The sequence below is a fragment of the Tachyglossus aculeatus genome, chromosome 21 (assembly GCF_015852505.1).
Source record: "Tachyglossus aculeatus isolate mTacAcu1 chromosome 21, mTacAcu1.pri, whole genome shotgun sequence".
In the NCBI taxonomy this organism is placed as follows: Eukaryota; Metazoa; Chordata; class Mammalia; order Monotremata; family Tachyglossidae; genus Tachyglossus; species Tachyglossus aculeatus.
The window spans coordinates 32231352-32259249 of NC_052086.1; the positions used below are offsets into that span (position 1 = coordinate 32231352).

Consider the following 27898-nt stretch of genomic DNA (forward strand, 5'->3'; position numbering starts at 1 on the left):
CCCACTGTTGGGTAGGGACTGTCTCTATATGTTGCCAATTTGTACTTCCCAAGCGCTTAGTACAGTGCTCTGCACATAGTAAGCGCTTAATAAATACGATTGATGATGACTGATGATATTCACCCCACCCTCAGCCTCACAGCACTTATCAATCAATCTTATTTATTGACTGCTTACTGTGTGCAGAGCACTGCACTAAGAGCTTGGGAGAGTACAGTACAACAGAGTTAGCAGGCACATCCCCTGCCCACAATCAATCAATCAATCGTATTTATTGAGCGCTTACTGTGTGCAGAGCACTGTACTAAGCGCTTGGGAAGTACAAGTTGGCAACATATAGAGACAGTCCCTACCCAACAGTGGGCTCACAACAAGCTTATAGTCTAGAAGGGGAGACAGACATTAATATAAATAAGCGGTTTATAATATATAATTTAAAGATATGTATATAAGTGCTATGGGGTTGAGGGTGAGGCGATTATCAAATACCCAACGGTCACAGACCCAAGTGCACTAAGTGCTTGGGAGATTACAATATAACAAAGTTAGGAGACACAATTTATTTTAATGTCTGTCTCCCCGACTAGACTACAAGCTTCTAGTGGGCAAGGATCATGTCTACCAAATCTATTGTACTATACTCTTCCAGTACTTTGCACACAATACGGACTCAATAAATACAACTGACTGAGTGATTTAAGGGGAGGACTTACCTTCCAGTCTGAAAAGATGGAAAGCCAAGGACTTTTTCACTTAACCAGGAAATGATTTTGGCCAGGCTGTTGTGGAACCAGACCAGAGACGCAACTATGATTTGGGGACTCATGCGTTATTGGGAATGCTTCTCTTCTGACTACGAAAAAGCAACAATATCAATTTCTCCAAGTTCATGCTTCAGAACTAGCATCATAAATGGAGAGTTCTCAAGAGAAGCAGCAAGGCATAGTGGATAGAGCATGGGCCGGGAGTCAAAAGGTCCTGGGTTCCAATCCTGGCCCTGCCACTTGCCTGCTGTATGACCTGGGGCCAGACATTTCACGTCTCTGGGCCTCAGTGACCTCATCTGTAAAATGGGGATTGAACCTGTGAGCCCCACGTGGGGACTGGGTCAAACCCAATTTGCTGGTATCCACCCCAACGCTTAGTACAGTGTCCAATACATAGAAAGCCCATAAATACCATAATTACTATTACTATTAGCTATGGCTTTATTATGAAGATTGTCTAGCAGCAAAACACTTTTGAACTTACACTTTAACTTGGCTCTGATTTTATTCGCAATTTTCTTGATTTCTTTATTCAGTTCTTCTAAGTCTTCCTTTGTTCCTTAAAAAAAGAAAAATCTGAGATGTATTTGGCAGTTTTAATCACGGATATCTTTTTTAAAAATCATCGTTTCTAGGGAATTATCTATGCATTTTCATTTTTTTTTCCCTCTCTGCAGTCCCACCCTCTCTCCTCCCCAAACGCCAATTACCAAAAGCTCCCAATAAACTGACTAGCAATACTTAAACCGTTTGTTGGCAAAGCCAGGGGAACACACTAAACTAGCATGGCTGATCCTCTAGACTGTGGTCATAATTAGACTGCCGTCACACAGATGCTGGGTTTTGCCCCGCTTCTGCTGATCCTTCCATCCCCTGCCACATCTTCCATTCCCTGCCCGGATTATCTTTGTCCAGAAACGCTCTGGGCATATTACTCCCCTCCTCAAAAACCTCCAATGGCTACCGATCAATCTGCGCATCAGGCAGAAACTCCTCACCCTGGGCTTCAAGGCTGTCCATCCCCTCGCCCCCTCCTACCTCACCTCCCTTCTCTCCTTCTCCAGCCCAGTCCGCAACCTCCGCTGCTCCGCCGCTAATCTCCTCCCCGTACCTCGCTCTCGCCTGTCCCGCCATCGACCCCCGGCCCACATCATCCCCCGGGCCTGGAATGCCCTCCCTCTGCCCATCCGCCAAGCTAGCTGAGAGCTCACCTCCTCCAGGAGGCCTTCCCAGACTGAGCCCCTTCCTTCCTCTCCCCCTAGTCCCCCCTCCATCCCCCCTTCTTACCTCCTTCCCTTCCCCACAGCACCTGTATATATGTATATATGTTTGTACATATTTTTTACTCTATTTATTTATTTATTTTATTTGTACATATCTATTCTATTTATTTTATTTTGTTAGTATGTTTGGTTTTGTTCTCTGTCTCCCCCATTTAGACTGTGAGCCCACTGTTGGGTAGGGACTGTCTCTATATGTTGCCAATTTGTACTTCCCAAGCGCTTAGTACAGTACTCTGCACCTAGTAAGCGCTCAATAAATACGATTGATGATGATGATGATCTCAAAGTCTCTAAAACTGTCTTCTGGTTGCCCCTTCCTAGAGTGGTGGAGCCCCACTGAGACTTAAAATAGCCAAATGGGCTCCTGAGCAATGGCTCAGCCTCCAAAGGGTCGTGGCAACACTTCGGCCTACATCTCTCCAGGACCCTGGCACGTGCCCCAGACACTTCCCCCGTGCCTCCGGGCAATACAATCATTTGTGAAACCAGATCAATCAATCAATCAATCATATTTATTGAGCACTTACTGTGTGCAGAGCACTGTACTAAGCTCTGCCCAACCGGATGGAGAAATTGGAAGCAGACATCATTTAGCTCATCCCTACTGTTTCCAGAAAGGATTACAAAATTTCTCACCGGCTTTTATTTCCTTTCATTTTAACAACGGTTATCTTGACACAGACAGAATGATCACGTCGTGGATCGACGTGGGATTGAAAAATGCCTTTCCTAGAATGAGTGGGACTGGCAGCCTAGACCTGATACCGAGAATTGTTTTCTTTTTTAAAAGTTCACGTTAATATCCAGTTAGATTCCAACTGATGGACACAGCATTCACATATTTATATTGTCTTGGAATTACAACTGCTTTGTCTCATCCAGTGACAGCAGGATTTTATTTGGCAGAAATCTGAAATCTAATTATAAAAGGGGCCAATGATAGACCCTTTTTGTAAATCAAACTCTTTGGCAATAAAGGTTTGATTAACCCATTGTTCTATTCTATTTTATTACATATCTATTCTATTTTGTAGTATGTTTGGTTTTGTCTCCCCCTTTTAGACTGTGAGCCCACTGTTGGGTAGGGACTGTCTCTATATGTTGCCAATCTGTACTTCCCAAGCGCTTAGTACAGTGCTCTGCACACAGTAAGCGCTCAATAAATACAACTGATGATGATGATGATGTAGACAATAGCTACCATTAGAAAAAGAATCACGTTTCGGGAATGAGAGCTTGAACTTTTGGTTCTTCCATAGAATATATGGCACCTAAATAGAAGCAAATTACATAGGCATTCACGGGGATAAAGTATAAAAGATACCTTATACTTTAAGCTGGTTTAAGCCTCTGGTCTGGAACTCCCTCCCCCTTGACATCCACCACTCTCCTTACCTTCAAGGCCTTATTAAAAATCACATTTCCTCCAAGAGGCCTTCTCCAACCAAGTCCTCATTTCCTCACCTCCCTCTTCCTTCTCTGTCACCATCGGCCTTTCACTTGGATTTGTACCATTTAAGCACACAATATTCACTCCAATGAACAGATCTGTCATTTATTTTCACATCTGTCTCCTCCTCTAGACCGTAAGCTCCTTGTGCACAGGGAACATGTCTACCAACTCTGTTGCAATATACTCTCCCAAGTGCTTAGTAAATTCTCTGCATACAGTAAGTGTTCAATAAATACCACTGATTGATCGCCAGCAGTAATCACATCCTTTTAAAGATGCTATTTCTCTTTTAACCACTCAGTTTTCAAATCCCTCACAATATATTTAACCGTTTGTCATAAATGATAAAGTGAATTTTTTTTAATAGATTCCTGGGGTCTAATCCACGCTCTGCCACGTGCCTGCTACGTAATCTTGGACAAATCACTTCACTTCTCTTTGCTTCGGTTTCCTCATCCGGAATCTCTTAAAAAAGAGAAGCAAGCGCAGCTTAGTGGAAAGAGCACGGGGTTGGGAGTCAGAGGTCGTGGGATCTAATCCCGGCTCCACCGCTTTTCCCAGCTGTGTGACTTCGGGCAAGTCACTTCACTTCTCTGCGCCTCAGTCACCTCATCTGTAAAATGGGGATTAAGATTGTGAATCCCACGTGGGGCAACCTGATTACCTTGTATCTACCCCAGTGCTTGGCAAATAGTAAGCGCTTAATAAATACCATCATTGTTATTGTTGTTAATCTGGGGGAAAAATACCTATTCACCCTTAGACGGTGAAACTCGGGGACAGGGACCGTGTCCAACCTATCTTGTATCTACCCCAACAATTAGTAGAGCACTTGGCATATAGTAAATTTCACAGTACCATAATAGTTATTATTACCTACCCCAGTTCTTAGTACAGTTCTTCACACATAGGAAGTGCTTAAATACCACATTATTACTGTGTTATTATATTTGCTCCACTCCCAACCCCACAGAACTTATACACATATCTTTAAAATTTATATTATAAATTATTTATTCATATTAAAGTCCATCTCCCCCTCTAGACTGTAAGCTCATTATGGGCAGGGAATGTGTCTGCTAATTCTGTTGCATTGAACTCTCCCAAGAGCTTAGTAATAATAGTAATAAGAATATTAATAATAACAATGATGGCATTTATTAAGTACTTACTATGTGCAAAGCACCGTTCCAGCGCTGGGGAGGTTACAAGGTGATCAGGTTGTCCCATGGGGGGCTCACAGTCTTAATCCCCATTTTACAGATGAGGGAACTGAGGCACAGAGAAGTGAAGTGACTTGCCCAAAGTCACACAGCTGACAATTGTCGGAGCTGGGATTTGAACCCAGGACCTCTGACTCCAAAGCCCGGGCTCTTTCCACTGAGCCACGCTGCTTAACGTGCTCTACAGAAAGTAAGTGTTCAATAAATACCATTGATTGATTGATTATTGTAAACTGAAGTTAGGAGGAAAATATGAATGAAATAATGAGTTTTCTGTAATATGAGAAATATCAGTAGTTGAGGAATACAACTTTTCAAAGATATTAAGCAAACAATTTATTAAAATAAGAAACATTTCCTAAATGAAATTTTAAGCACCAAGATTAAACCTTGCTTCGGAGCAAGCTTGGTGGGACTTGTTTTTATTAAACTATTGATACTCTCTATATGGGAACATAATATTTTACCTAGCAACAAATAAATATTTTCTTGCACAGAGATTTATGGCAAGCTTTTTAAATTCATTTGACATTAGTCAAGTCATAATATTTTAGTGTTCTAAAAAGGGAAGCAAAATTTAAAGTCATGTCAAATGGAATAAGATCTCTTTGTGCACGGATCTTTCAATGAGACACTTATTTTTAAATATAAATTGTTTTTTGTAGTGCATTCTATATTTTCAGAGCATTTAATCACTGGTTCATTGTTTCACTTCTTAATCACATTGTACCAGACAGTGTCTATATCTCATTGGGGAAAGACATAAGCAATAAGCTAAAAGAGGTTTCATAGAAGTACTAGGAACTCATTGGGATTCTAGGAATAGAGAATTGTAAAAAGCTGTAAATGACAAAATCCATCCAGAAATTGTATTTTTACCAAGACTGAAAAGCAAATTCAATTTAAGAAAACAATTCTGATATTTTATCATTGTTGTTTCTAATAATGATAATAATAATAATAATAAAGTGGTACTTGTTAAGTGTTTACTGTATATCAAAAACTGTACTAAGCACTTGGGAAAATATATCAGCTGATTGGATAGAGTCCCTGTTCCACGTCAGTCATACTACTGAGCAACAGACTGTGCGCAAAGCATTGTGTTAAGTACTTGGGAGAGTAATAATAATAATAATAATAATAATAATAATAATAATAACAATGGTATTTATTAAGTGCTTACTATGTGCAAAGCACTGTTCTAAGTGCTGGAGAGGTTACAAGGTGATCAGGTTGTCTCACGGGGGGCTCACAGTCTTAATCCCCATTTTACAGATGAGGTAACTGACGCACAGAGAAGTTAAGTGACTTGCCCAAAGTCACACAGCTGACAAGTGCCGGAGCCGGGATTTGAACCCATGGCCTCCAACTCCAAAGTCCATGCTCTTTCCGCTGAGCCACGCTGCTTCTCTAGTAATACTACTACTACTAATACTAATAATAATGGCATTTATTAAGCACTTACTATATGCAAAGCACTGTTCTAAGTGCTGGGGAGATACAAGGGGATCAGGTTGTCCCACGGGGGGGCTCACAGTCTTAATCCCCATTTTCCAGATGAGGTAACTGAGGCCCAGAGCAGTTAAGTGACTTGCCCAAAGTCACACAGCTGACAATTGGCGGAGCCAGGATTTGAACTCATGTCCACTGAGTCCAAAGCCCGAGCTCTTTCCACTTAGTCACGCTGCTTCCACAATATAAAAGTTGGTAGACACATTCCCTGCACAGCACCTGTATATATGTATATATGTTTGTACATATTTATTACTCTATTTATTTATTTATTTTACTTGTACATATCTATTCTATTTATTTTATTTTGTTAGTATGTTTGGTTTTGTTCTCTGTCTCCCCCTTTTAGACTGTGAGCCCACTGTTGGGTAGGGACTGTCTCTATATGTTGCCAATTTGTACTTCCCAAGCCCTTAGTACAGTGCTTTGCACATAGTAAGCGCTCAATACGATTGATGATGATGATGACGATGATGATGATACAGTCTAGATGGAGGAACAAGCATTAAATTACCGATATGTACGTAAGTCCCCCCCCCTCGTCCCCCTCTCCATCCCCCCCATCTTACCTCCTTCCCTTCCCCACAGCACCTGTATATATGTATATATGTTTGTACATATTTATTACTCTATTTATTTATTTATTTATTTTATTTGTACATATCTATTCTATTTATTTTATTTTGTTAGTATGTTTGGTTTTGTTCTCTGTCTCCCCCTTTTAGACTGTGAGCCCACTGTTGGGTAGGGACTGTCTCTATATGTTGCCAGTTTGTACTTCCCAAGCGCTTAGTACAGTGCTCTGCCCATAGTAAGCGCTCAATAAATACGATTGATGATGATGATGATGATGATGATACAGTCTAGATGGAGGAACAAGCGTTAAATTACCGATATGTACGTAAGTCCGGATAGGCTGAGTGTGGGGTGAATAAAGGGTACAACTCCAAGGGCAACACAGAAGGGAAAGGGAATAAGGGAAATGAGGGTATAGTAGGGGAAGGCTTCTTGGAGGAGATGCGATTTTAAAAGTTTGGGAAGTGGGAGTCTGTCAGACACGAAGGAGGAGGGAGTTTCGGGCCCGAGTCGCGACATGGGCAAGGAGTCAGCAGTGAGATAGATGAGAATGAAGTAGAGTGAGTAGGTTTGCATTAGAGGAGGAGCAGAGTGAGTGAACAGGGCTGTAGTAGGAAATCAGAGAGGTAAACTGGAAGGGGGCAAAGTCATTAAGTGCTTTAAAGCCGACGGTAAGGACTGTCTGATGTGGAAGTGGATGGGCAACCACCGCAGGTTCTTGAGGAGTGGGAAAACAGGCAGAATTTTTTTTTAAAAAATGATCTGGGAGGTAGAATGAAGTATGGACTGGAGTGGGGAGAGACAGGTTGCGGGAAATCAATCAATCAATCGTATTTATTGAGCGCTTGCTGGGTGCGGACTAAGCGCGTGGGAAGTACAAGTTGGTAACAAATAGAGACGGTCCCTACCCAACAGTGGGCTCACAGTCTAAAAGGAAAGGCAGCAAGGGGGCTAATGCAGTAGTCGAGGCAGGATAGGATAAGTGCTTGGATCAACGTCGTATCAATTTGGTTGGACAGGAGAAGACAGATTTTAGCAATGCTTTCAAAGTAGAACGGACAGGATTTGGGGACAGATTGTGTACGTGGGTTGAATGAGAGAGATAAATTGGGAATGATGATGATGGTATTTGTTAAGCACTTACCATGTGCAAAGCACTGTTCTAAGCGCTGGGGAGGTTACAAGGTGATCAGGTTGTCCCACAGGGGGTTCACGGTTTTAATCCCCATTTTACAGATGAGGTGACTGAGGCACGGAGAATAATAATAATAATAATAATAATGATGGCATTTGTTAAGCGCTTACTATGTGCAAAGCACCGTTCTAAGCGCTGGGGGGGATACAAGATGATCACGATGTCCCACGTGGGGCTCACAGTCTTAATCCCCATTTTACAGATGAGGTAACTGAGGCTCAGAGAAGTTAAGTGACTTGCCCAAGGTAACACAGCAGACACGTGGGGGAGCCGGGATTTGAACCCATGATCTCTGACTCCAAAGCCCGGGCTCTTTCCACGGAGCCACGCTGCTTCTCCAATGATGCCAAGGGTACAAGCCTGTGAGACAGAGAAGACTGTGGTGCTGTCTACAGTGACGGGAAAGTCAGGGCAAGGACCAGATTTAGGTGAGAAGATAAGGAGTTCTGTTTTGGACCTGTTAAGTGTGATGAGCTGGAGGGACATGCAAGTAGAAATGTCCCGAGGGCAGGAGGAAATGAAGGAGAAAGCTCAGGGCTGGAGATGTAGATTTGGAAATCATCCATGTAGAGATGGTAGCGGAAGCCACAGAAGACAATGAGTTCTCCAAGGGAGCGGTGAGCTCAGAGAATAAGAGGGAGGAAGAACCGTATTTTAACTCCATTTTTACAGATATGAGGTAATGGAGACACAGAGAAGTTAGGTGACCTGCGCTAAGTCACACGTCAGGGAAGTGGCAGAGCCAGGATTAGAATCCGAGTCTCATGAACCCCAAGCCAGGATCTTCCCATTAGACCACTCTGCTGAGCAATATTAATTCTAGGCTGTGAGCCCGCTGTTGGGTAGGGACCGTCTCTATATGTTGCCACCTTGTACTTCCCAAGCGCTTAGTACAGTGCTCTGCGCACAGTAAGCGCTCAATAAATCCGACTGAATGAATGAAAGAATGAATGAACACAAACTATGATTTCACCTCTAGAGTGCCCAGTACTCTGCTGTCCGGGCTGGAGACACTTGGTAAATTTTAAAATGTGTAGGAGCTTTAAAAAAATTAACTATTTCACTTTGAACTGCCACCGTATTTTTCGTTAAGAGTGGAAACTAGAAGGCACTACCATTTCAGAATCTTATGTCTGGAATATGCCTTGAGAGACCCACTTTTTACTGGACCAAACTAAAGAGAATCCAACCTATGTTCACAGTTGTCCGGAGAAGAAATGCCACAATCCACTTCAGGTAACCTTTTTAATATTTAACAATGCAGTATTTATTTTTCCTTCCCTCTACCCTAATTACCTCTCACTTTGCACAAAATCCATTTCTTCCCTGTTCTGTCCTCAGAGAGTATTAAGAAGAGCTGATCCGGAAAGAAAAATATTTCCCTCTGTCTATAGTTGTTCAAATATTCAACTGAAAGAATTACCTAATTCATACAGCTCTTCACAATCAAATTATGGGACTTTTCTACACTCTAGAAAAGTAAGATAATCTATACCTAGACATTCATTACAAACAAATGCTCATTCGGAAACCAACAATAAAATGCAAACACTTACTTCCTTCTGGATTTGGTGCTGAAAGGATGATACTGTGGGTTTTTTTTACTTCTTCAACATTTTGCGCAATTTTAGCTATACTGTTCCGAAGGTCCTCAACCTGAAAAAAAGGGGGAGAATGTTAATAGAGGCAGTGGGACTGAAATTTACTTTTCGGGATACATTTATTTTGAGGAGTGTATAAAAATGAAGCATAAATCCAAACATTCTTAATAGCACCGGGGGTTGAGGAATGACGGGGGGATAAAAGGTCCATTTAAAAAGGTCCCAAGCTGTAGCCTTTTGGCTAGGGTGAGAAAGCTCACATTTACCATCTGTAGTACTGGTAGCTCAGGTCTCTTGAATTCTTGGCTGTAGCTGGTGGGGAGAGGAGACTAAATAACCAGCGGGACGAGGGAGCCGCTTGAGCCTCCCCTGAAGGTGATTTTTACCACTGGAAATAATTTGAGATTTTTGCATACAGAACCTCACATTAAGATAGACTGAAAAGGGAAAAGGTTGAGTTGGAGCTGGGAAAGAGGGTGCTTCAGCAGATAGTCGGAACCAGAAATTGAATAAGATTGCTAGTCATGTGAGTAGAGAGAAATCGGTGGATCGGAGGGATATTATAGCAGATGAGAGGCTTGCTCTCCCCTACCCCGCAAACTTTAGCCCTTACTGACCAGGCCGCAAGCTTTACTGATAAAATTGAAACCATCAGGTACGATCTCCCTAAAATCTCCCTGGCTCCCCTTGAGTTCCTCCCTCTTCCGGCCCCTTCTTCAACTCTCTCATCTTTCCAGCACCATCTCAAGATGAGCTCTTCCACTTCCTCTCCAAATCTACCTCCCTAGCCCCATTCCTTCCCACCTTATCAAAAAAACCTGCGCTTTCCCTTCTTTTCTCCCTGACCACCATCTTCAGCTTTCAACCGCGAATAGCTTCTTCCCCACTGCTTTCAAACATGCTCACGGTATCCCCATCCTTGACCCCCACGGCTAACCTCCAGTTATCGGCCCATCTCCCTCATACCTTTCCTCTCCAAACTCACTGAGTGAGTCGCCTAGACCCGCCGCTGCCACTTCCTCTCCTCCAATTCTCTCCTTGACCTCCTGCAATCTGGCTTCCATCCCCTTCACTCCACTGAAGCTGCCTTCTCAAAGGCCTCCAGTGGTCTCCTCCTTGCCAAACCCAACGGCCTCTACTCCATCCTAAACCACCTAATCCACCTTCGACACTTCCCCTCTCCTGGAAACTTTACTTCACCTTGGCTTCCCCGACACTGTCATCTCCTGGTTTGTCTATCTCTCTCTCTCCACTCATTCCTAGTCTCTTTCACAGGTTCCTCCTTTTTCTCCTAAAAAGCTCAGTTCTGGGTCCCTTTCTTTTCTCTGTCTACACCCACTCCTTTGGAGAACTCATCTCTCCATGGCTTCAACTACCACTTCTATGTGGATGATTCCCAAATCTACAATTCCAACCATCTCATCTTTCTCCTTCACTTCAGTCTTGTAAATTCCCCCTGCCTTCAGGACATCTTTACTTGGTTGTCCCATCAACAACCTGCAAACATGTCCAAAGTGCTCTGCACACAGTAAGCGCTCATTAAATACGAATCTATGAACTCATCTTCTCTCCCAAACCCTGTCCTCCCACTAACTTGCCCATCACTGTAGACAGCACTACCACCCTCCTTGTCTCACAAGCCCATGACTGTGGCATTATCCTCAAGTCATCTCCCTCATTCAACCCGCACGTTAAATCTGACACCAAATCCTACACAACATGGCTAAAATCTGCCCTTTCTTCACCAAACTGCTGTCATATTGATCAAAGCATTTATGTTCTCCTGCCTTGACTGCTCCATCAGCCTCCTGTCTCTCACAACTCTAATCCATACTTTACTTCGGTGTCCGGATGATTTTTCTACAAAAAATATTCAATCCATATTTTTCCCCACTCCTCAAGAACCTCGGGTTCACCTCCACATCAAATAGAAATGTCTAACCATTGGTTTTAAAGCACTCGCTGCCCCCTCCAATCTCAACTCACTAATTTCCCACTACAACCCAGTGCAGTCACTTCGCTCCTGTAGCCCCAACCAATTCACTTTTTTACAGCATTTGTTACGAACTTACTATGTGCCAGGAACTAAACTATGCACTGGAGTAATAATAATAATAATAATAATAATAATAATAGCATTTGTTAAGCACTTACTATGTGCACGGCACTGTTCTAAGCCCTGGGGGGAGATAAAAGGTGATCAGGTTGTCCCACGTGGAGCTCACAGTCTTAAGCTCCATTTTACAGAGGTGGTAACTGAGGCCCAGAGAAGTGAATTGACTTGCCCAAAGTCACACAGCTGACAGGTGGCGGAGCTCGGATTAGACCCCATGACCTCTGACTCCCAAGCCCGTGCTCTTTCTACTGAGCCACGCTGCTTCTCTAAGCTTATAAAGTTGGACACAGTCCGTGTCCCATGTGGGGCCCACAGTCGATCCACATTTTACAGATGAGGTAACTGAGGCACAGAGAAGTGGCTTACCCAAGGTCACACAGAGGACAAGTGTTCTATCCACTAGGCCACACTGCTTCTCTGTACCTCAATCTCATCTCTCTCACCGTCGACCCCTTGCCCACATCCTGACCCTGGCCTAGAAATCCCTTCCCCTTCATACCTGACAAGCCACTCTCCCCACATTCAATGCCTTATTAATAATAACGGCAATTATTAAGCGCTTACCATGTGCAAAGCACTGTTCTAAGTGCTGGGGAGGTTACAAGGTTGTCCCACGGGGCGGGGTGGGGGGGTGGGGGGCTCACAGTCTTAATCCCCATTTTACAGATGAGGTGACTGAGGCACAGAGAAGTGACCAGCCCAAAGTCACACAGCTGACAATTGGCGGAACTGCGATTTGAACTCATGACCCCTGACTCCAAATCCCAGGCTCTTTCCATTGAGCAACGCTGCTTCTTATTAAAATCACATCTCCTCCAAGAGGCCTTATCTAATTAAGCGCTCATTTCCCCCACTTCCTCTCCCTCTACATCATCATCATCATCAATTGTATTTATTGAGCACTTACTGTGTGCACAGCACTGTACTAAGCGCTTGGGAAGTACAAATTGGCAACATATAGAGACAGTCCCTGCCCAACAGTGGGCTCACAGTCTAGAAGGGGGACAGAGACAGCATATTAACAAAATAAAATAAATAGAATAAATATGTACAAATAAAATAGAGTAATAAATATGTACAAACAGCAAGGAGGTAGACACAGTAGTCAAGGTGGGATAAGATAAGTGCTTGGACCAACCTGGGAGCAGTTTGAATGGGGAGGAAAGGGAGGATTTTAGCAATGCTGTGAAGATAGAACTGACAAGATTTGGTGACAGATTTAAGATGCGGGTGGAATGAGAAAGATGAGTTGCAGATAACACTAGCGTTATGGGTTTGCAAGACAGGTAAGATAGTGGTGTTATCTAGTGATGGGAAAGACATAGAAAGACATGGAGTTCAGTTTTAGGCATGTTTAATTTGAGGTGCCTAGGGGACAATCAAGTAGACATGCCTTGAAGGCAGAAGGAAATCTGAGAGTGCAGAGAAGGAGAAAGGTCAGGGCTGGAAATGTGGATTTGAGAATCATCTGCATAGAGATGGTACTCAAAGCCATGGGAACAAATGAGTTCTCCATGGGAGAGGGTGTAGAAAGAGAATAGAAGGGAACCTAGCCCTATTGTCAGAAAGTGGGAGGCAGAGGAGGAGCCAGGAAAAGAGATGGAGAAGGAGTGGTCAGAGAGATAGGAGGAGAACCAAGAGAGGACAGTGTCGGTGAATCCACCAAGGTTTGACAAAGTTTCAAGGAGAAGGGGGTGGTTTACAGCGTCAAAGGTGGCTGAGAGGTCTAGGAGGATTAGGATGGAGTAGAGGCCAACAGATTTGGTGAGAAGAAGGTCACTGGTTACCTTGGAGAGGGGGCTGTTTCTGTGGAGTAGAGAGGAGAAGCCAGATCAGAGGGGATCTACGAGAGAATCTGAGGATAGGCATTGGAGATAGCAAGTGCAGACAACAGCAGTGTGGCTTAGTGGAAAGAGCACAGGCCTTGGAGTTAGAAAAACTGGGTTCTAATCTCAGTTCTGCCATATGTATGACCTTGAGCAAGTCCTTTGACTTCACTGTGCCCCAGTTTCCTCAACTGTAAAACGGGGATGCAATACCAGGTCTCCCTGCTAGTTAGTGAACCCCATGTGGGACAAGGACTGTGTCTAACCAAATTGGCCTGTACCTACCTCAGCATTCAGAACAGTGTTTGACACATAGTAAGCCCCTTAACAAATACCCTTAAAAAAGACTCTTTCAAGAAGTTTGAAGAGAAGTGGCAGGAGCGAGGTGGGGCGATAACTGGATGGAGCTGTGGGGTCAAGGGAGGGTTTTTTTTTAGGATAGGGCATACATACGCACGTTTAAAAGCAGTGGGGACGAAGCCATTGGAAAGTGAGCGGTTGAAGATGGCAGTCAAGGAGGGAGAAAGGGAGGGGGGCGTGTTTTTAAAAAGTAAGAAGGGATGGGGTCAGAAGCACAGGCAGAGGGGGGAGATCTAGAGAGAAGGTGAGAGATTTCATCTTGAGTTACTTTCCATTACTTGAGTTGCCTTTCTGCCTCTGCTGGTTAACAGAGGGGATCCAGGACATCCACAGTTAAATGGTAAGTCTAATGGTGCTTAGAACAGTGCTTTGCACATAGTAAGCGCTTAACAAATACCATTATTATTATTATTATTAAGGAGGAAAAGAAAAACCAGCACAGGAAACTCCGGAAGAGGAAGCCGGTATGCCTTCCTACCAGGACAATACTGTATCTGTAAAACCAAAGCGGGAAAGAATTTTTAGATCAGGCCGGTCGGCCACTACGGAAGATTAGGACAAAGAAGAGATCATTACAGTCCACTAAGTCAGGTCTCTGTAAAACAAGGAGAGTGCATTGCCACTAAAGAAAATGAGATTTGGATATTTAAAGGGGCAATCAAGAAGTGAGTTGGTAGAAGCGAAGTACATTCTATATTTAGGAATAATCTGGGAAGAATAGAGCAACGGACACACATTTTACTAGGAGATGTTGACTTTTAATAATACTGTTAATAATAATAATGTTGGCATTTGTTAAGCGCTTACCATGTGCAAAGCACTGTTCTAAGCGCTGGGGGGGATACAAAGTGATCAGGTTGTCCCATGTGGGGCTCACAGTCTTAATCCCCATTTTACAGATAAGGTAACTGAGGCTCAGAGAAGTTAAGTGACTTGCCCAAGGTCACACAGCAGATATGTGGCGGAGCCGGGATTCGAACCCATGACCTCTGACTCCAAAGCCCGTGCTCTTTCCACTGAGCCACGCTGCTTCTCTAAGCATCCTGCAGTAATTCCTCAAAGAAACGACGTTCCAAAATAGAAGCATTTTTTTCATGTTACAATGCTATTTGTCTGGTTGCCAAGTGAAACAGGGATGGTGACAAAGTCAAGAAAATACATCTGCTAGAGTTTTAGCTTTCTTACTACTTCCTAAATTTAGACTTGTACCTCATCTTAAATTAGCTATTTCCCCGAGGGGATTCATTCACAAGATAAGAAGGCTCCAGCAATGCATACGTGTCGGCAGCACTGACTTAGTGATCAGAACCTGAATGGGATCCCAACTCAAAAATGTTGCCCCACTTAATTCGTGGCAGTTAATTCCCTTGACTCAATCATACTACGTCTGTCTATTGGCCTAACATATTTGAGGGTATTGGCACTTTTTTTATAAACTGTGAGTGTAATTAATGAGCTAGCCATGAAAATACACTTTTAGATTGGGAGCCCCACAAGGAACAGAGACCATGTTTAATTCCCACGTGTGCGTTTTCACTTAGTATAGTCCTCTGCACACAGTAAGCACTTACATACTGTTGCTACTCCCATTTATTAAATTAATTATCATTACGGTTAAAGTTATCTCACTGTGTCAGAGAAGCAGGGTGGCACTTAATACAATGCCCGAAACTTAGTGAGTGCTTAACAGACACCATTAAAAAGAAATAAAAAATAGCACAGGCCTCTAAGTCAGAAGGACCTGGGTTCGAATCCTGACTCTGCCATTTGTCTGCTGTGTGACCTTGGGCGAGTCACTTTATTTTCTCTGTGCCTCATCTGTAAAATGGGGATTAAAACTGTGAACCCCATGTGGGACGGGGGCTGCGTCCAACCCAATTAGCTTGTATCTGTCCCAGTGCTTATTATAGTCTCTGGCACATAGTAAGTGCTTAACAAATACCATAAAAAAAAATTTAAAGTCTCACTAATCCAAGCAAGCAAAGAATTTCTAGAGATAAACTTCTCTCATTCTGTGTTTTTGTCTCTCTTTTTCCTCTCATATTCCCTTTCCGGTCCATTGATCTTACTTCTCCCGGTGCTGAGTTTTTCATAATCGTCCCTCCTCTTGAAAGGAAAACGAATTGCAGACATACGGCAGGAAGCGTGAAAAAGATTATTTTGCCCTCTGAACTCACCTAGACCATCCAACATTGTCTAGAGCAGAAGGCGGGCAGTGCTGCTGACAATGCAGAGGAAGTTGCTGGACAGAACCCACTTAGAATCAACAGGATATTACATAGACAGAGCATTACAGCTGGGTCAGCTTCCAACACAATTGCGAAGTGCTCAAAACAATGGTTCTCTTTTTTCTCCCCATAAACCTCCACAAAACATCTCCCTCCTCGGTCACTCTATAAATCAACATCCTTAATCCTGTAGTAATAATAACAATGGTAACGGTATTTAAGCGCTTACTATGTGCCGAGTCTTGTCTTACGCTGTCGAGTCGTCTCCGAGCCACGGCGACTCCTGCACTAAGAACTGGGGTAGATGTGAGAATGTCAAGTCCCACATGGGGCCTACAGGGAGAAATCCCTATTTTGCAAATGGGGGAACTGAGGCACGAAGAAGTGAAATGACTTGACCGGGGTCACACGGCAGGCGAGAGGAAGGACCAGGAATAGAACCGAGGCCCTCTGCCTTCATTCAGTCATTCACTCCAGACCCACGCTCTTTCCAAAGGCCGCGCTGCTTATGATATTCTAATATTCAAACACAATATATTGCTTCGTTTTGAATATTTTCAATCTGGTTTTTCGCACAGGATGGAACCTTGAGTCAGTAATCATTTTCATGAAAAACTGGCTAGCCACTTTGATTACATAATTAACAAATCCAAGCGAGCAATTCTAAAGTTTAAAACATTCTGAATTCATGACAAGGAGGTTCCTTTTTATCAGCAGCCACTAGAACACAAAAACCTACTTTGATGTTTGGATCTTTTAATATTGGTGCCTTGTGACTAAAAACACTACCTTTAACTAGCACCACTATTCAGTGAGTGATCGCAAGAAGTTTCTCTCCATTCTGAACCAAAGCCTGATGCTATGAGGAAATCAGCGACGAGAACTACAGTACATATATTCTGGCATGTCCTTTTTAGGGATGTATGAAAATCTTCAAATTCTCCAAAGCATGCACAAAAATTGCAGCTCACAAAACGGGACATAGAGGTTAGTAAATTGAACTTACACTAATTTAAAATACGAACTGTGCTTTTATTGAAGTTAGGGGTGACGTCAGGAAATCATATACCCTCAAGTGAATGCAGGATGCCATAGTCACTGGGTACAGGAGAATTGGTAGCTTTACAAATATTCTCAGTAAGGTAAAAAACGACATCTCTTCAATTCCATGCCATTATTATTATTATTATTCCATTAAAATAACCTGGTAATGGGGCCGACTATAACTCGATGTAGCCCATTTTGGAATGATTCTTTCACATTTAAAACCTAACAGACTAATGGAATATAAAATTCTGTCCTATCTGAGGCTAAGGAAGTGACCAGCCGGGTACAAAGTCAAGAAGGGAATGATGTAACTTTTAATGTTCTTGAACATTACAATTTTCATTCCCTATTATTCCTCAGGATGATTTTGGATCACATGTCTTGGAAAGAGACATTCTATAAGGAAAGGTCTAAAGGTTTCACCCAATACAGTCTGTTAAGACAGACAATATGAATTAGAGTAAGCTGGCCCCTTTTCCTCTAGTATCCTCATGGATAATGGCCCAACGGATATTATTATTGTTACGGCATTATTGAATGCTTACTAATACTCAGCAATGTGGAAGATACAAAGGTAGCAGTTTGAATACGGTCCCTGTTCCACAGGAGGCTCACCAATCTTATTCCCATTTTACAGTCTAGGAAACCGAGGCCCAGAGAAGTCGAGTGACTTGTCTGAAGTCACAGAGCAGACTGGGGCAGAGCTGGGACTAGAACTCATGCTCTTTCCATTGAGCCATGCCACTCCCAGGAAAGCAAGTGATAAGGATTTTTTTTTTATTGGAGCAGTAAGAAGCTTTAATAATAGGAATCCTAAACCTCCAAAGTGTGACAATTAGTGCTTTCTATATTCAAAGACAATCACGTGCCATAATAATCATTTTGATTCCTATCGCTCTAACAGTATTTACAATTGGCCAGACTTGCTATATTAGAGCTACAAATTAAAGATGGAAGCACGGGCGAAATAGCCAATGAGATGTATTTTAGAAATTCCTGCATTTTCATTAAATTATCAAATAACCGATGGTATTTACTGAGTGCTTGCTGTGTGCAAAGCACAGTACTAAACACTTGGAAGCGTACAATGGAGTTGATAGACACGTTCCCTGCCCACAGTGAGTTTACAGGACAGAGGGGGCATTAATATGTCAATAAATTATGGATATGTAAATAAGTGCAGTGGGGCTGAGGGTGAATAGAAAAGGGTACAAATCCAAATTCACAGACAAAGCAGAAGGGAGAGGGAGTCGGGGAAACAGGGCTTAACAAGAACTCTTGGAGGAGATGTGACCTTAAAATATGTCACTTTAATTTCAAAAGTAAGATTACTTTTGATGGATGGTGTCCAATTTTATCTAATTCAAACTGCACGCAGGTGGGTGTCTGGAGAAAATAGGGTGAGGAAAGTGAAAAAGACCCATGCCTTCTATTATATCTTTAATGGAATACCCCCGGGTTTAGACTGGAGCAAAGTATAAAATGAGATTCAGGGATCGTATCGTATATGAGCTACAAATGAGAGAAATAAAATCTCAACGACTTGTACTTCCCAAGCGCTTAGTACGGTGCTCCGCACACAGTAACCGCTCAATAAATACGATTGAATGAATGAATGAACACTCAATTTTTAAGTTCCATGGGGTGAAGCGGTATTTTTGGTTAAGTTATCATCAATCGTATTTATTGAGCGCTTACTATGTGCAGAGCACTGTACTAAGCGCTTAGCACTGTACTAAGTTATCAAACATGATGCTACTGATACAACTAAGTAGGAACATGCCCACCAACTCGGCCATACTGTACTCTCCCAAACACTTGAGACAGTGCTCTGCACACAGTAAGTGCTCAATAAATGCTCAATGATGGCACTTTAGTAAGCGCTTACTCTTCCTCCCTTCAAGGCCCTGCTGAGAGCTCACCTCCTCCAAGAGGCCTTCCCAGACTGAGCCCCTTCCTTTCTCTCCCCCTCGTCCCCCTCTCCATCCCCCCATCTTACCTCCTTCCCCACAGCACCCGTATATATGTATATATGTTTGTACATATTTATTACTCTATTAATTTATTTATTTTACTTGTACATATCTATTCTATTAATTTTACTTTGTTAGTATGTTTGGTTTTGTTCTCTGTCTCCCCCTTTTAGACTGTGAGCCCACAGTTGGGTAGGGACTGTCTCTATATGTTGCTAATTTGTACTTCCCAAGCGCTTAGTACAGTGCTCTGCACATAGTAAGTGCTCAATAAATACGATTGATTGATTGATTGATTGATAAATCCCACTGGTTGACTGATAGTTAATTCTGATGATCGCGTATCTCAATGTCGTACAAAGCGCACTCACATTTTTCTCAAGGCAATTTTCCTCCCCTTTGACAAGGCATTTGATAAATGTATCTTCTCTCACCTCGCTTTCCTTAAGTATCACATACAAGCGCATACAATTATTGGAAGCAGCAAGGCCCAGAGGATAAACCGCATGCCTGGGAGTCGGAAGGACCCTGGGTTCTAGTCCCCACTCTGCAACTTGTCCGCCGTGTGACCTTGGGCAAGTCACTTGACTTCTCTGTGCCTCAGTTGCCTCATCTGTAAAATGGGGGTTAAGATGGTGAGCCCCGTGTGGAACATCAACTGCGTCCAACCTGATTACTTTGTATTTACCCCGGGGCTTAGAACAGTGACTGGCACACAGTAAATCCAAATACAAAGAGGAAAAAAAAGTAAAGTAAAAGTAAGATTACTATTTAAACACGCATAATCCCTCGTCCCCCTCTCCATCCCCCCATCTTACCTCCTTCCCTTCCCCACAGCACCTGTATATATGTATATATGGTTGTACATATTTATTACTCTATTTATTTATTTATTTTATTTGTACATATCTATTCTATTTTATTTTGTTAGTATGTTTGGTTTTGTTCTCTGTCTCCCCCTTTTAGACTGTGAGCCCACTGTTGGGTAGGGACTGTATATGTTGCCAATTTGTACTTCCCAAGCGCTTAGTACAGTGCTCTGCACATAGTAAGCGCTCAATAAATACGATTGAGTGATTGATTGATAATCAACTACATCTGTTCTATAGCTTCATAGATTTTGCCCCTCCAATGTTAACCTATCCCAGGACATAAAAAACCTTTCCACATTTATCTGTTGAAGAACTCACACAAGCAGACCCATACAGGGGCAGAGACGTTGCCTGAAACTGTTTATCGTGTATTTACCACAGCACTTAGCCCATCATCATCATCATCATCAATCGTATTTATTGAGCGCTTACTATGTGCAGAGCACTGGACTAAGCGCTTGGGAAGTACAAATTGGCAACATATAGAGACAGTCCCTACCCAACAGTGGGCTCACAGTCTAAAAGGGGAAGACAGAGAACAAAACCATACTAACAAAATAAAATAGAATAGATATGTACAAGTAAAATAAATAAATAAATAAATAAATAATTGCCCAGTGCCTGGCAAAGAATAAGTACTTAATAAACACCATAACTAACCTTGGGTTTGGGTCCATAATGTATACTAAAAACTTTATAAGGATATGTAACCACAATAAAACCTGCTCTGAAAAGTCTGAAAATCGAGAATTCAATTTTGGGCAGTTCTCGCACTTACAACACAACCGATTGCAGAACGCGACATCTTGGGTCGAAACGTAGAAAGTCAAAACCTATTTTCTCATAAGGACAGTGTTTTAAAGGGGGGATTGATTCTTGAACCAAGACTGGAAACCATATTTTTGCCAAAATTACTCAACATTGTGTACTCAATCAATGATAGATGAGTAACATCTACCTTAATATATTCATATTGGGTCAAACAGAGCACAGGACTGGGAGTCAGAGGACCTGGGTTCTCACCTAGGCTCTGCCATTTGACTACTGCGTGACCTTGGGCAAGTCACCTAATTTCTCTGTGCCTCGTTTTCCTCAACTGTAAAATGGGGATTCACTACTTGTTCTCCCTCCTACTTGGACCGTGAACTCCGTGCAGGCCAGGGATTGTGCTGCGCTGGTTAACTTGCATTTACTCAAGTGCTTAGTACATTGCTTGGCACCTGTTAACCGCTTAAAAGTACCAGAATTAAAAATTAAAATAGGGGAGCTTCTTGAGAAGTGAAATGGATATAACAACCCTCCCTGGTGATTCCGCCTAAATTCCTGTTTAACACGTCTCTTCTACACTACCTATCCACCTGCCGTCTCTGAATATTTCCCTGGTTCTTCCCCCCCGCCCATGTCATGGTTTTGAAAATTGTTTTCCATTTCCAATTCTGTTATATTGTACTCTCCCAAGCACTTAGTGCAGTGCTCCGCACACGGTCAGTGCCCTGTAAATACGACAGATTGACTGATTTTCCCACTGCTTCCACGCACCCACGTGGGCTCCAACAGCTCATGCCCATGAAACTAGCGTCATAAAGGAGCCTCCTAGGATATTGTTGAAACTGACTTATCGCAAAGCTAAAACGGGGTGTCAATTTAGAGACATTCTACGTGCAGTGTATCTTCATTTGAACTGCCTTCGAAGACTGCTTGTCTGTTTAAAATACATGTCAAAAAGAATGAAGCTCTCGATTTAACGCTTCAAAAAACCATACATCACGGCAGGCATCCTGATTTACCACTCAGTGTCAAGACCGGGAAAATGATGGTTTGATGTGTGGATCAGAGGCCAGAATGGGTTCAATATTACTGTTAAGCGAGAGAGAGAGAGTGTGTGTGTGTATATATACACAAAAATGTAATCATCTGGGAAGATGCCTGGCTCTCTGATGGGTTGAGAGATGGCACCCCAAAGGCAAGACTGCCTGCTTGGGACTCCCGAAAGGGAGAACAATCAGCCTAAATCCATCCGGATCTACAGGAGGAAGTGCTGCACATTCCCCGCAGCATTTCGGAAGGCTGCCTGGTCCTACCGGCCTCCCCTGACAGCCTCTGAGGAGTTCTGCCTGCCTTGGGGCATCCTGTTCCCATCACAGGTCCATCCATTGCCCAAACAATGAAAGAAATCTCCCCAAAGGGCTGCCGAGTTCAACAAAGCTCCAGCTGACCAAAGGTATTTACTCACACGGTCCCTACGCAAAAACGGGCTCACAGTCTAGAAGAAGGAGACAGACAACAAAACAAAACATGCAGACAGGTGTCAAAGTCGTCAGAACAAATAGAATTAAAGCTGTATGCATGTCGTTAACAAAATAGTAGCTATGTACAAGTAAAATAGAGTAATAAATCTGCACAAATATATATATACAAGTGATGTGGGGAGGGGAAGGAGGTAGAGAAGCAGGGTGGCTCAGTGGAAAGAGCTCGGGCTTTGGAGTCAGAGGTCATGGGCTCAAATCCCGGCTCTGCCACTTGTCAGCTGTGTGACTTTGGGCAAGTCACATAACTTCTCTGGGCCTCGGTTACCTCATGTGTAAAATGGGGATAAAGACTGTGAGCCCTCCGTGGGACAACCTGATCACCTTGTAACCTCCCCAGCGCTTAGAACAGTGCTTTGCACATAGTAAGCGCTTAATAAATGCCATTATTATTATTATTATTATTGAGAGCTTACTGTGAGCAAAGCACTCTACTAAACACTTGGAAAGTACAATTTGGCAGCAGAGAGAGCCAATCTCTACCCAACAACAGGCTCACAGTCTAGAAGGGTGAGGCAGACCACAAAACAAGTAGACAGGCATCAATAGCACCAAAATAAATAGAATTATAGATAGATATGTTGCCAACTTGTACTTCCCAAGAGCTTAGGACAGTGCTCTGCACACAGTAAGCGCTCAATAAACACAATTGAATGAATGACTGAATAGATACACATCATTACTGTGTGCAGAGTGATGTACTAAGCGCTTGGGAGACTGCAATATAACAGAATTTGTAGGGTGTAATCCCTGCCCACAAGGAGCTTCCAGTCTACAGGGAGAGGCAGACAGCAAATCAATCAATCAATCGTATTTATTGAGCGCTTACTGTGTGCAGAGCACTGGACTAAGCGCTTGGGAAGTACAAGTTGGCAACATATAGAGACAGTAAAAATAGATTATGGATGGAAGGGGGGTTTTCCTGGACTTGTGATTGCCTCTGAGCTTTCTGGCTGAGAAGGCTTTCAGGTGCTCTGGCGCTAGGGAAGCGTTGACTGTAGGGCATCTACTGCGTGCTGCACACTGTACTAAGTGTTGGAAGCAAGCGGCAGAAGACAACATCCCTGCCCTCCAGCAGCTGACACTCCAATGAGATAGGCAAGCAGAAATGAATCAGAAAGAAATACTAGGAAGGAGGGTAAAGCAGAGATGTGAATGGAAACAACAAAAGTAGGATCCAACATAAAGTGGTAAGTGTGGCTGGAAATGCTAGGAAAAGTCCAAGGAAAACGTGGAAGAGGCAGACCAGCAGCTAGATGGATAGAAACTATAACAACGAAAACGGAAGAACCGTTAGCAAGGTTACTGATTATGGCAGAAGATAGGAAGTTCTGGAGAAAATGTGTCCATAAAGTTGCTATGAATCGGACACGACTCGATGGCTATATATATATATATATATCTTATCTATCTATCTATTTCTATAGATAGATAGATAGATAGATAGATGATAGATAGGATAGATAGATAGATAGATAGATAGATAGATAGATATGTGGCTGATAAATATAAGATATAAGATATGATATATATCTTATATATATAAGATATGATATGATATATATATCATATATATATACACATATATATCTTATCTATCTATCTATCTATTTCTATAGATAGATAGATAGATGGATGATAGATAGATAGATAGATAGATAGATAGATAGATATGTGGCTGATATATATAAGATATATATATTATCTATCTATTTCTATAGATAGATGATAGATGGATAGATAGATAGATAGATAGATAGATAGATAGATGATAGATAGACAGATAGATAGATAGATAAATGGCTGATAGGGTGACAGGAGATGGGGATAAGTGGAAAAAGTCTAGAGGATGTAGCTTCTACCTTGGTAGAATACCTAGGACCAGGAAAAAGTTTTAAAAGCAGGAAACTAAGCTCCTGCTCAGCATAGGTCATCAGAATAGAATACAAGAAGCAGTGTGGCTCAGTGGAAAGAGCCCGGGCTTGGGAGTCAGAGGTCGTGGGTTCTAATCCCGCCTGCGCCACTTGTCAGCTGTGTGACTTTGGGCAAATCACTTAACTTCTCTGTGCCTCAGTTACCTCACCTGTAAAATGGGGACGAAGACTGTGAGCCCCACGTGGGACAACATGATTACCTTGTATCCCCCCCCCCAGTGCTTAGAACAGTGCTTGGCACATAGTAAGCGGTTAACAAATACCATTATTATTATTATTATTAATATTCATTCATTCATTCAATCGTATTTATTGAGCGCTTACTGTGTGCAGAGCACTGTACTAAGTGCTTAGGAAGTCCAAGTTGGCAACATCTAGAGACGGTCCCTACCCAACAGTGGGCTCACAGTCTAGAAGGGGGAGACAGAGAACAAACAAAACATATTAACAAAATAAAATAAATAGAATAAATATGTACAAAATAAAATAGAGTAATAAATACGTACATTCATTCATTCATTCAATCGTATTTATTGAGCGCTTACTGTGTGCAGAGCACTGTACTAAGCGATTAGGAAGTCCAAGCTGGCAACATCTAGAGACGGTCCCTACCCAACTGTGGGCTCACAGTCTAAAAGGGGGAGACAGACAACAAAACAAAACATATTAACAAAATAAAATAAGTAGAATAAATACGCACAATTGCGCCCAATAGCACCCAACGGCGCCCAGTAAAGATTGTGAGCCCGTTGCTGGGTAGGAACCGTCTCCATATGTTGCCGATCTGTACTTCCCAAGCGCTCAGTACACAGTAAGCGCTCAATAAATATGATTGAAGGAAGTACTCTGTCCCCTGGAGGTGTCTTGGACACTGCCCAGTACCTGAGAATGGACCAAGAAGAGGGACTCGAAGCTCGTTGTGGGCAGCGAATGTGTCTATCGTCCTCTCCCGAGCGCTTAGCGCAGTGCTCTGCACACAGTAAGTGCTCAATAAATACAACTGATTGATTGATTGGTTGATTGATTGAGGAGAGCGTGTCTGTGTTCAGCAGCATCAACAATTCTCCTCTCCTCTTACATCTATTTGAGGCTCTGATTTCTGCTCATTCCACTGTATTTTTAAATCCTAGGCTTCCCGCATACTTGGAGAAGGCAAAATATTCAAGATCGTCTAAACACTGCTAACAATAAAAAGGAATTACATGAATTAAGATAATTAAAGAAAAAACAAATTGACACTCTAAGGGCCCACATACCCACCACGAAACAATATAAGTATAAACATTAATTAATGTCAATCTTGGCAAAGACGAGCACACAAATTACTTACTTGGTGGAAGAAATCATCCATGAAATGGTCCTTTTCAATAACAACTGTTGTTTCGCCATCTTCATTTTTCTTCAACTAAAGAAGCAAAAAGTTGTTTAATTCACACATATTCTTGAAGCACGTATGTTCTGAATAAAAAGCAACTGGTTACCTAAAAGCAATTAAACAAGCAAATTTTGTTTCACATGGCTCTTGAGCAATGGGGTCTTAATAATAATATAACTGTGGTATTCGTTAAGGGCCTAGGTGCCAATACTATATTAAGGAAAGAGATGGGTATAAAATAATAACTTCGGACACAATCCAAACACACAATTGTAGCACACAAGCAACCAACCCTTTTAAATTAGCAACACCCCAAAGTTTTGAACAAGCAAAGCTACTTTTTGGAAATTTCTGACTGAATTTTGTTGGCTAAGCAATTCAGAATTGATTTTTGACTTCTTAACAGTATAGTAATTGTATTTTCCTATCTACTATAAAAAAAAGGAAAAAACCTGTTAAGATGCATCAATCATAAGGCTTATACATGACTCCTATTCAGCTTTAAAATCATTTTTTCTATGGAAATGTTGACCATTTTTTTTTCCATCAAGTAAAATTACTCATTAAGAATGAAGAAATCCTTAGAGCAACAGGAACTGAAATTACCTAATAAAGCCGCCCTGTTATGTGCTCACTTTCCCACGTGTTGGGAAAGGCCCACGTGACTGATTGTAAAGAAAACTGGAAATAAGATTGATGTTCATTTACTGTTCCTAATGATCCCCTCCCCAACAAAATTCTGCCAGACTCCAGGTTTCCCCATCTTTAACTTTCTCTTAAAAGCCCACCTCCCTTAGGAAACCTTCCCTGACTAATTTACCACACCCCAATTTGGGAACTCGAGGACTTTAATCCTATCCTCAACACTCGTGTACATGTGGATATTTTTATTCCTATATTTGTACATTCAATTGTTTATTCGGATGTTTCATCCTAACGTATCTGTACGGCCTCCTGCCATCCTCCAAGTATCCCTGTCTTTAAATAATATTTGACTTTAATCTCAATAAATGTATCTTGCTGCTGCTACATTCTGGCACTCACTAGGCATTCAGCAAATACCACTGATTGAGGTTAGAGGAACGCACAATTTCTTCCAATCAATCAAATTTGGTGAGTGCGTCAATCAAATTTGCTGAGTGCTTACTTTGTGCACGGCAAACACTGTACTAAGTGCTTGGGAGGGCACAATATAACAGATCTGATAGACATGTTCCCTGTCCACAAGGAATCTACTTATTATTCCTCATGGCTATGAAACTCTTCTGTAAATTAAACAATGCTTTCCGCCTACTCAGGTCCTTTTCCTTTTAATAATGACCATTATTAATCATGTCACTGAACTGCACGAAAATTTTTACTGTTCCTGCAGCTGCAGGACACACGATGTACTAGTCATAAAATGGGAGCATATTTTCTTCATCTCCCACAATGGAAAAAGAATAATAACACAAAGAAAAGATTAAACATCCAAGGGCATTCACAATGATGTTGAAATTAAAAAAAAACACTTTTGTGCCTGAACTTTTTACAATGAATTTAATTTCAGGACTAGCTGAGTAGCGATTTATTGAGCCCTAGGCATTTGAGGGATACAACAAAATAATAGTAATAATAATAATGGCATTTGTTAAGCACTTCCTATATCCCAAGCACTGTCCTAAGCACTGGGTTAGATGCAAGGTAATCGGGTTGACTCCCGTGAGGCTCACAGTCTTGATTCCCATTTTACAGATGAGGTAACCGAGGCACAGAGGGGTTAAGCGGCTTGCCCAAGGTCACACAGCAGACGAGCTAAGCCCGTGCTTTTTCCACTAAGCCACCCTGCTTCTAGGAGACATTTTCTGCCCACAAAAGCAGCAACATGGCCTAGAGGAGAGAGCACAGGCCTGTTTTCTAATCCCAGCTCTATCACTTACCTGCTGGGTGACCTTGGACAAGTCACTTAACTTCTCTATGCCTCAGTTTCCCCAACGGTAAATCGGGGCCCAATACCCGTTCTCCTTCCTCCTTAGACTGCGTGGGGAAGGGAACGCACTCGACCTAATTAACTTGCGTCTACCCCATTGCTTAAAACTCGACACACAGCTCTTAATGCTCACCCTGTCTCGCCCACCCAAAAAAACTACTCTGATGTGGAAAACATATATTATATACACAAATACTGAAGTAGGAGCGTAAATAAATATATTAGTACAAGAGGCAGCTGAATCCGAGGACTGATAATTGGGGAGGTGGGATTTTTAGGAGG

At 42.3% G+C, this 27898-nt stretch overlaps 1 protein-coding gene across 3 annotated transcripts in view; it reads right to left on the bottom strand.

Moving 5' to 3' along the window:
• Positions 1 to 27898, bottom strand: part of STX2 (syntaxin 2) — a 71060-nt gene that overhangs the window by 25950 nt on the left and 17212 nt on the right. For all 3 annotated transcript variants that reach the window (XM_038763709.1, XM_038763708.1, XM_038763710.1), the window contains exons 2-4: positions 25603 to 25677; positions 9566 to 9665; positions 1252 to 1326 (exon numbers count right to left, since the gene is read on the bottom strand). In XM_038763709.1, the coding sequence (XP_038619637.1) occupies positions 1252 to 1326; positions 9566 to 9665; positions 25603 to 25677 (250 nt within the window). The remainder of the gene's footprint in view (positions 1 to 1251; positions 1327 to 9565; positions 9666 to 25602; positions 25678 to 27898) is intronic.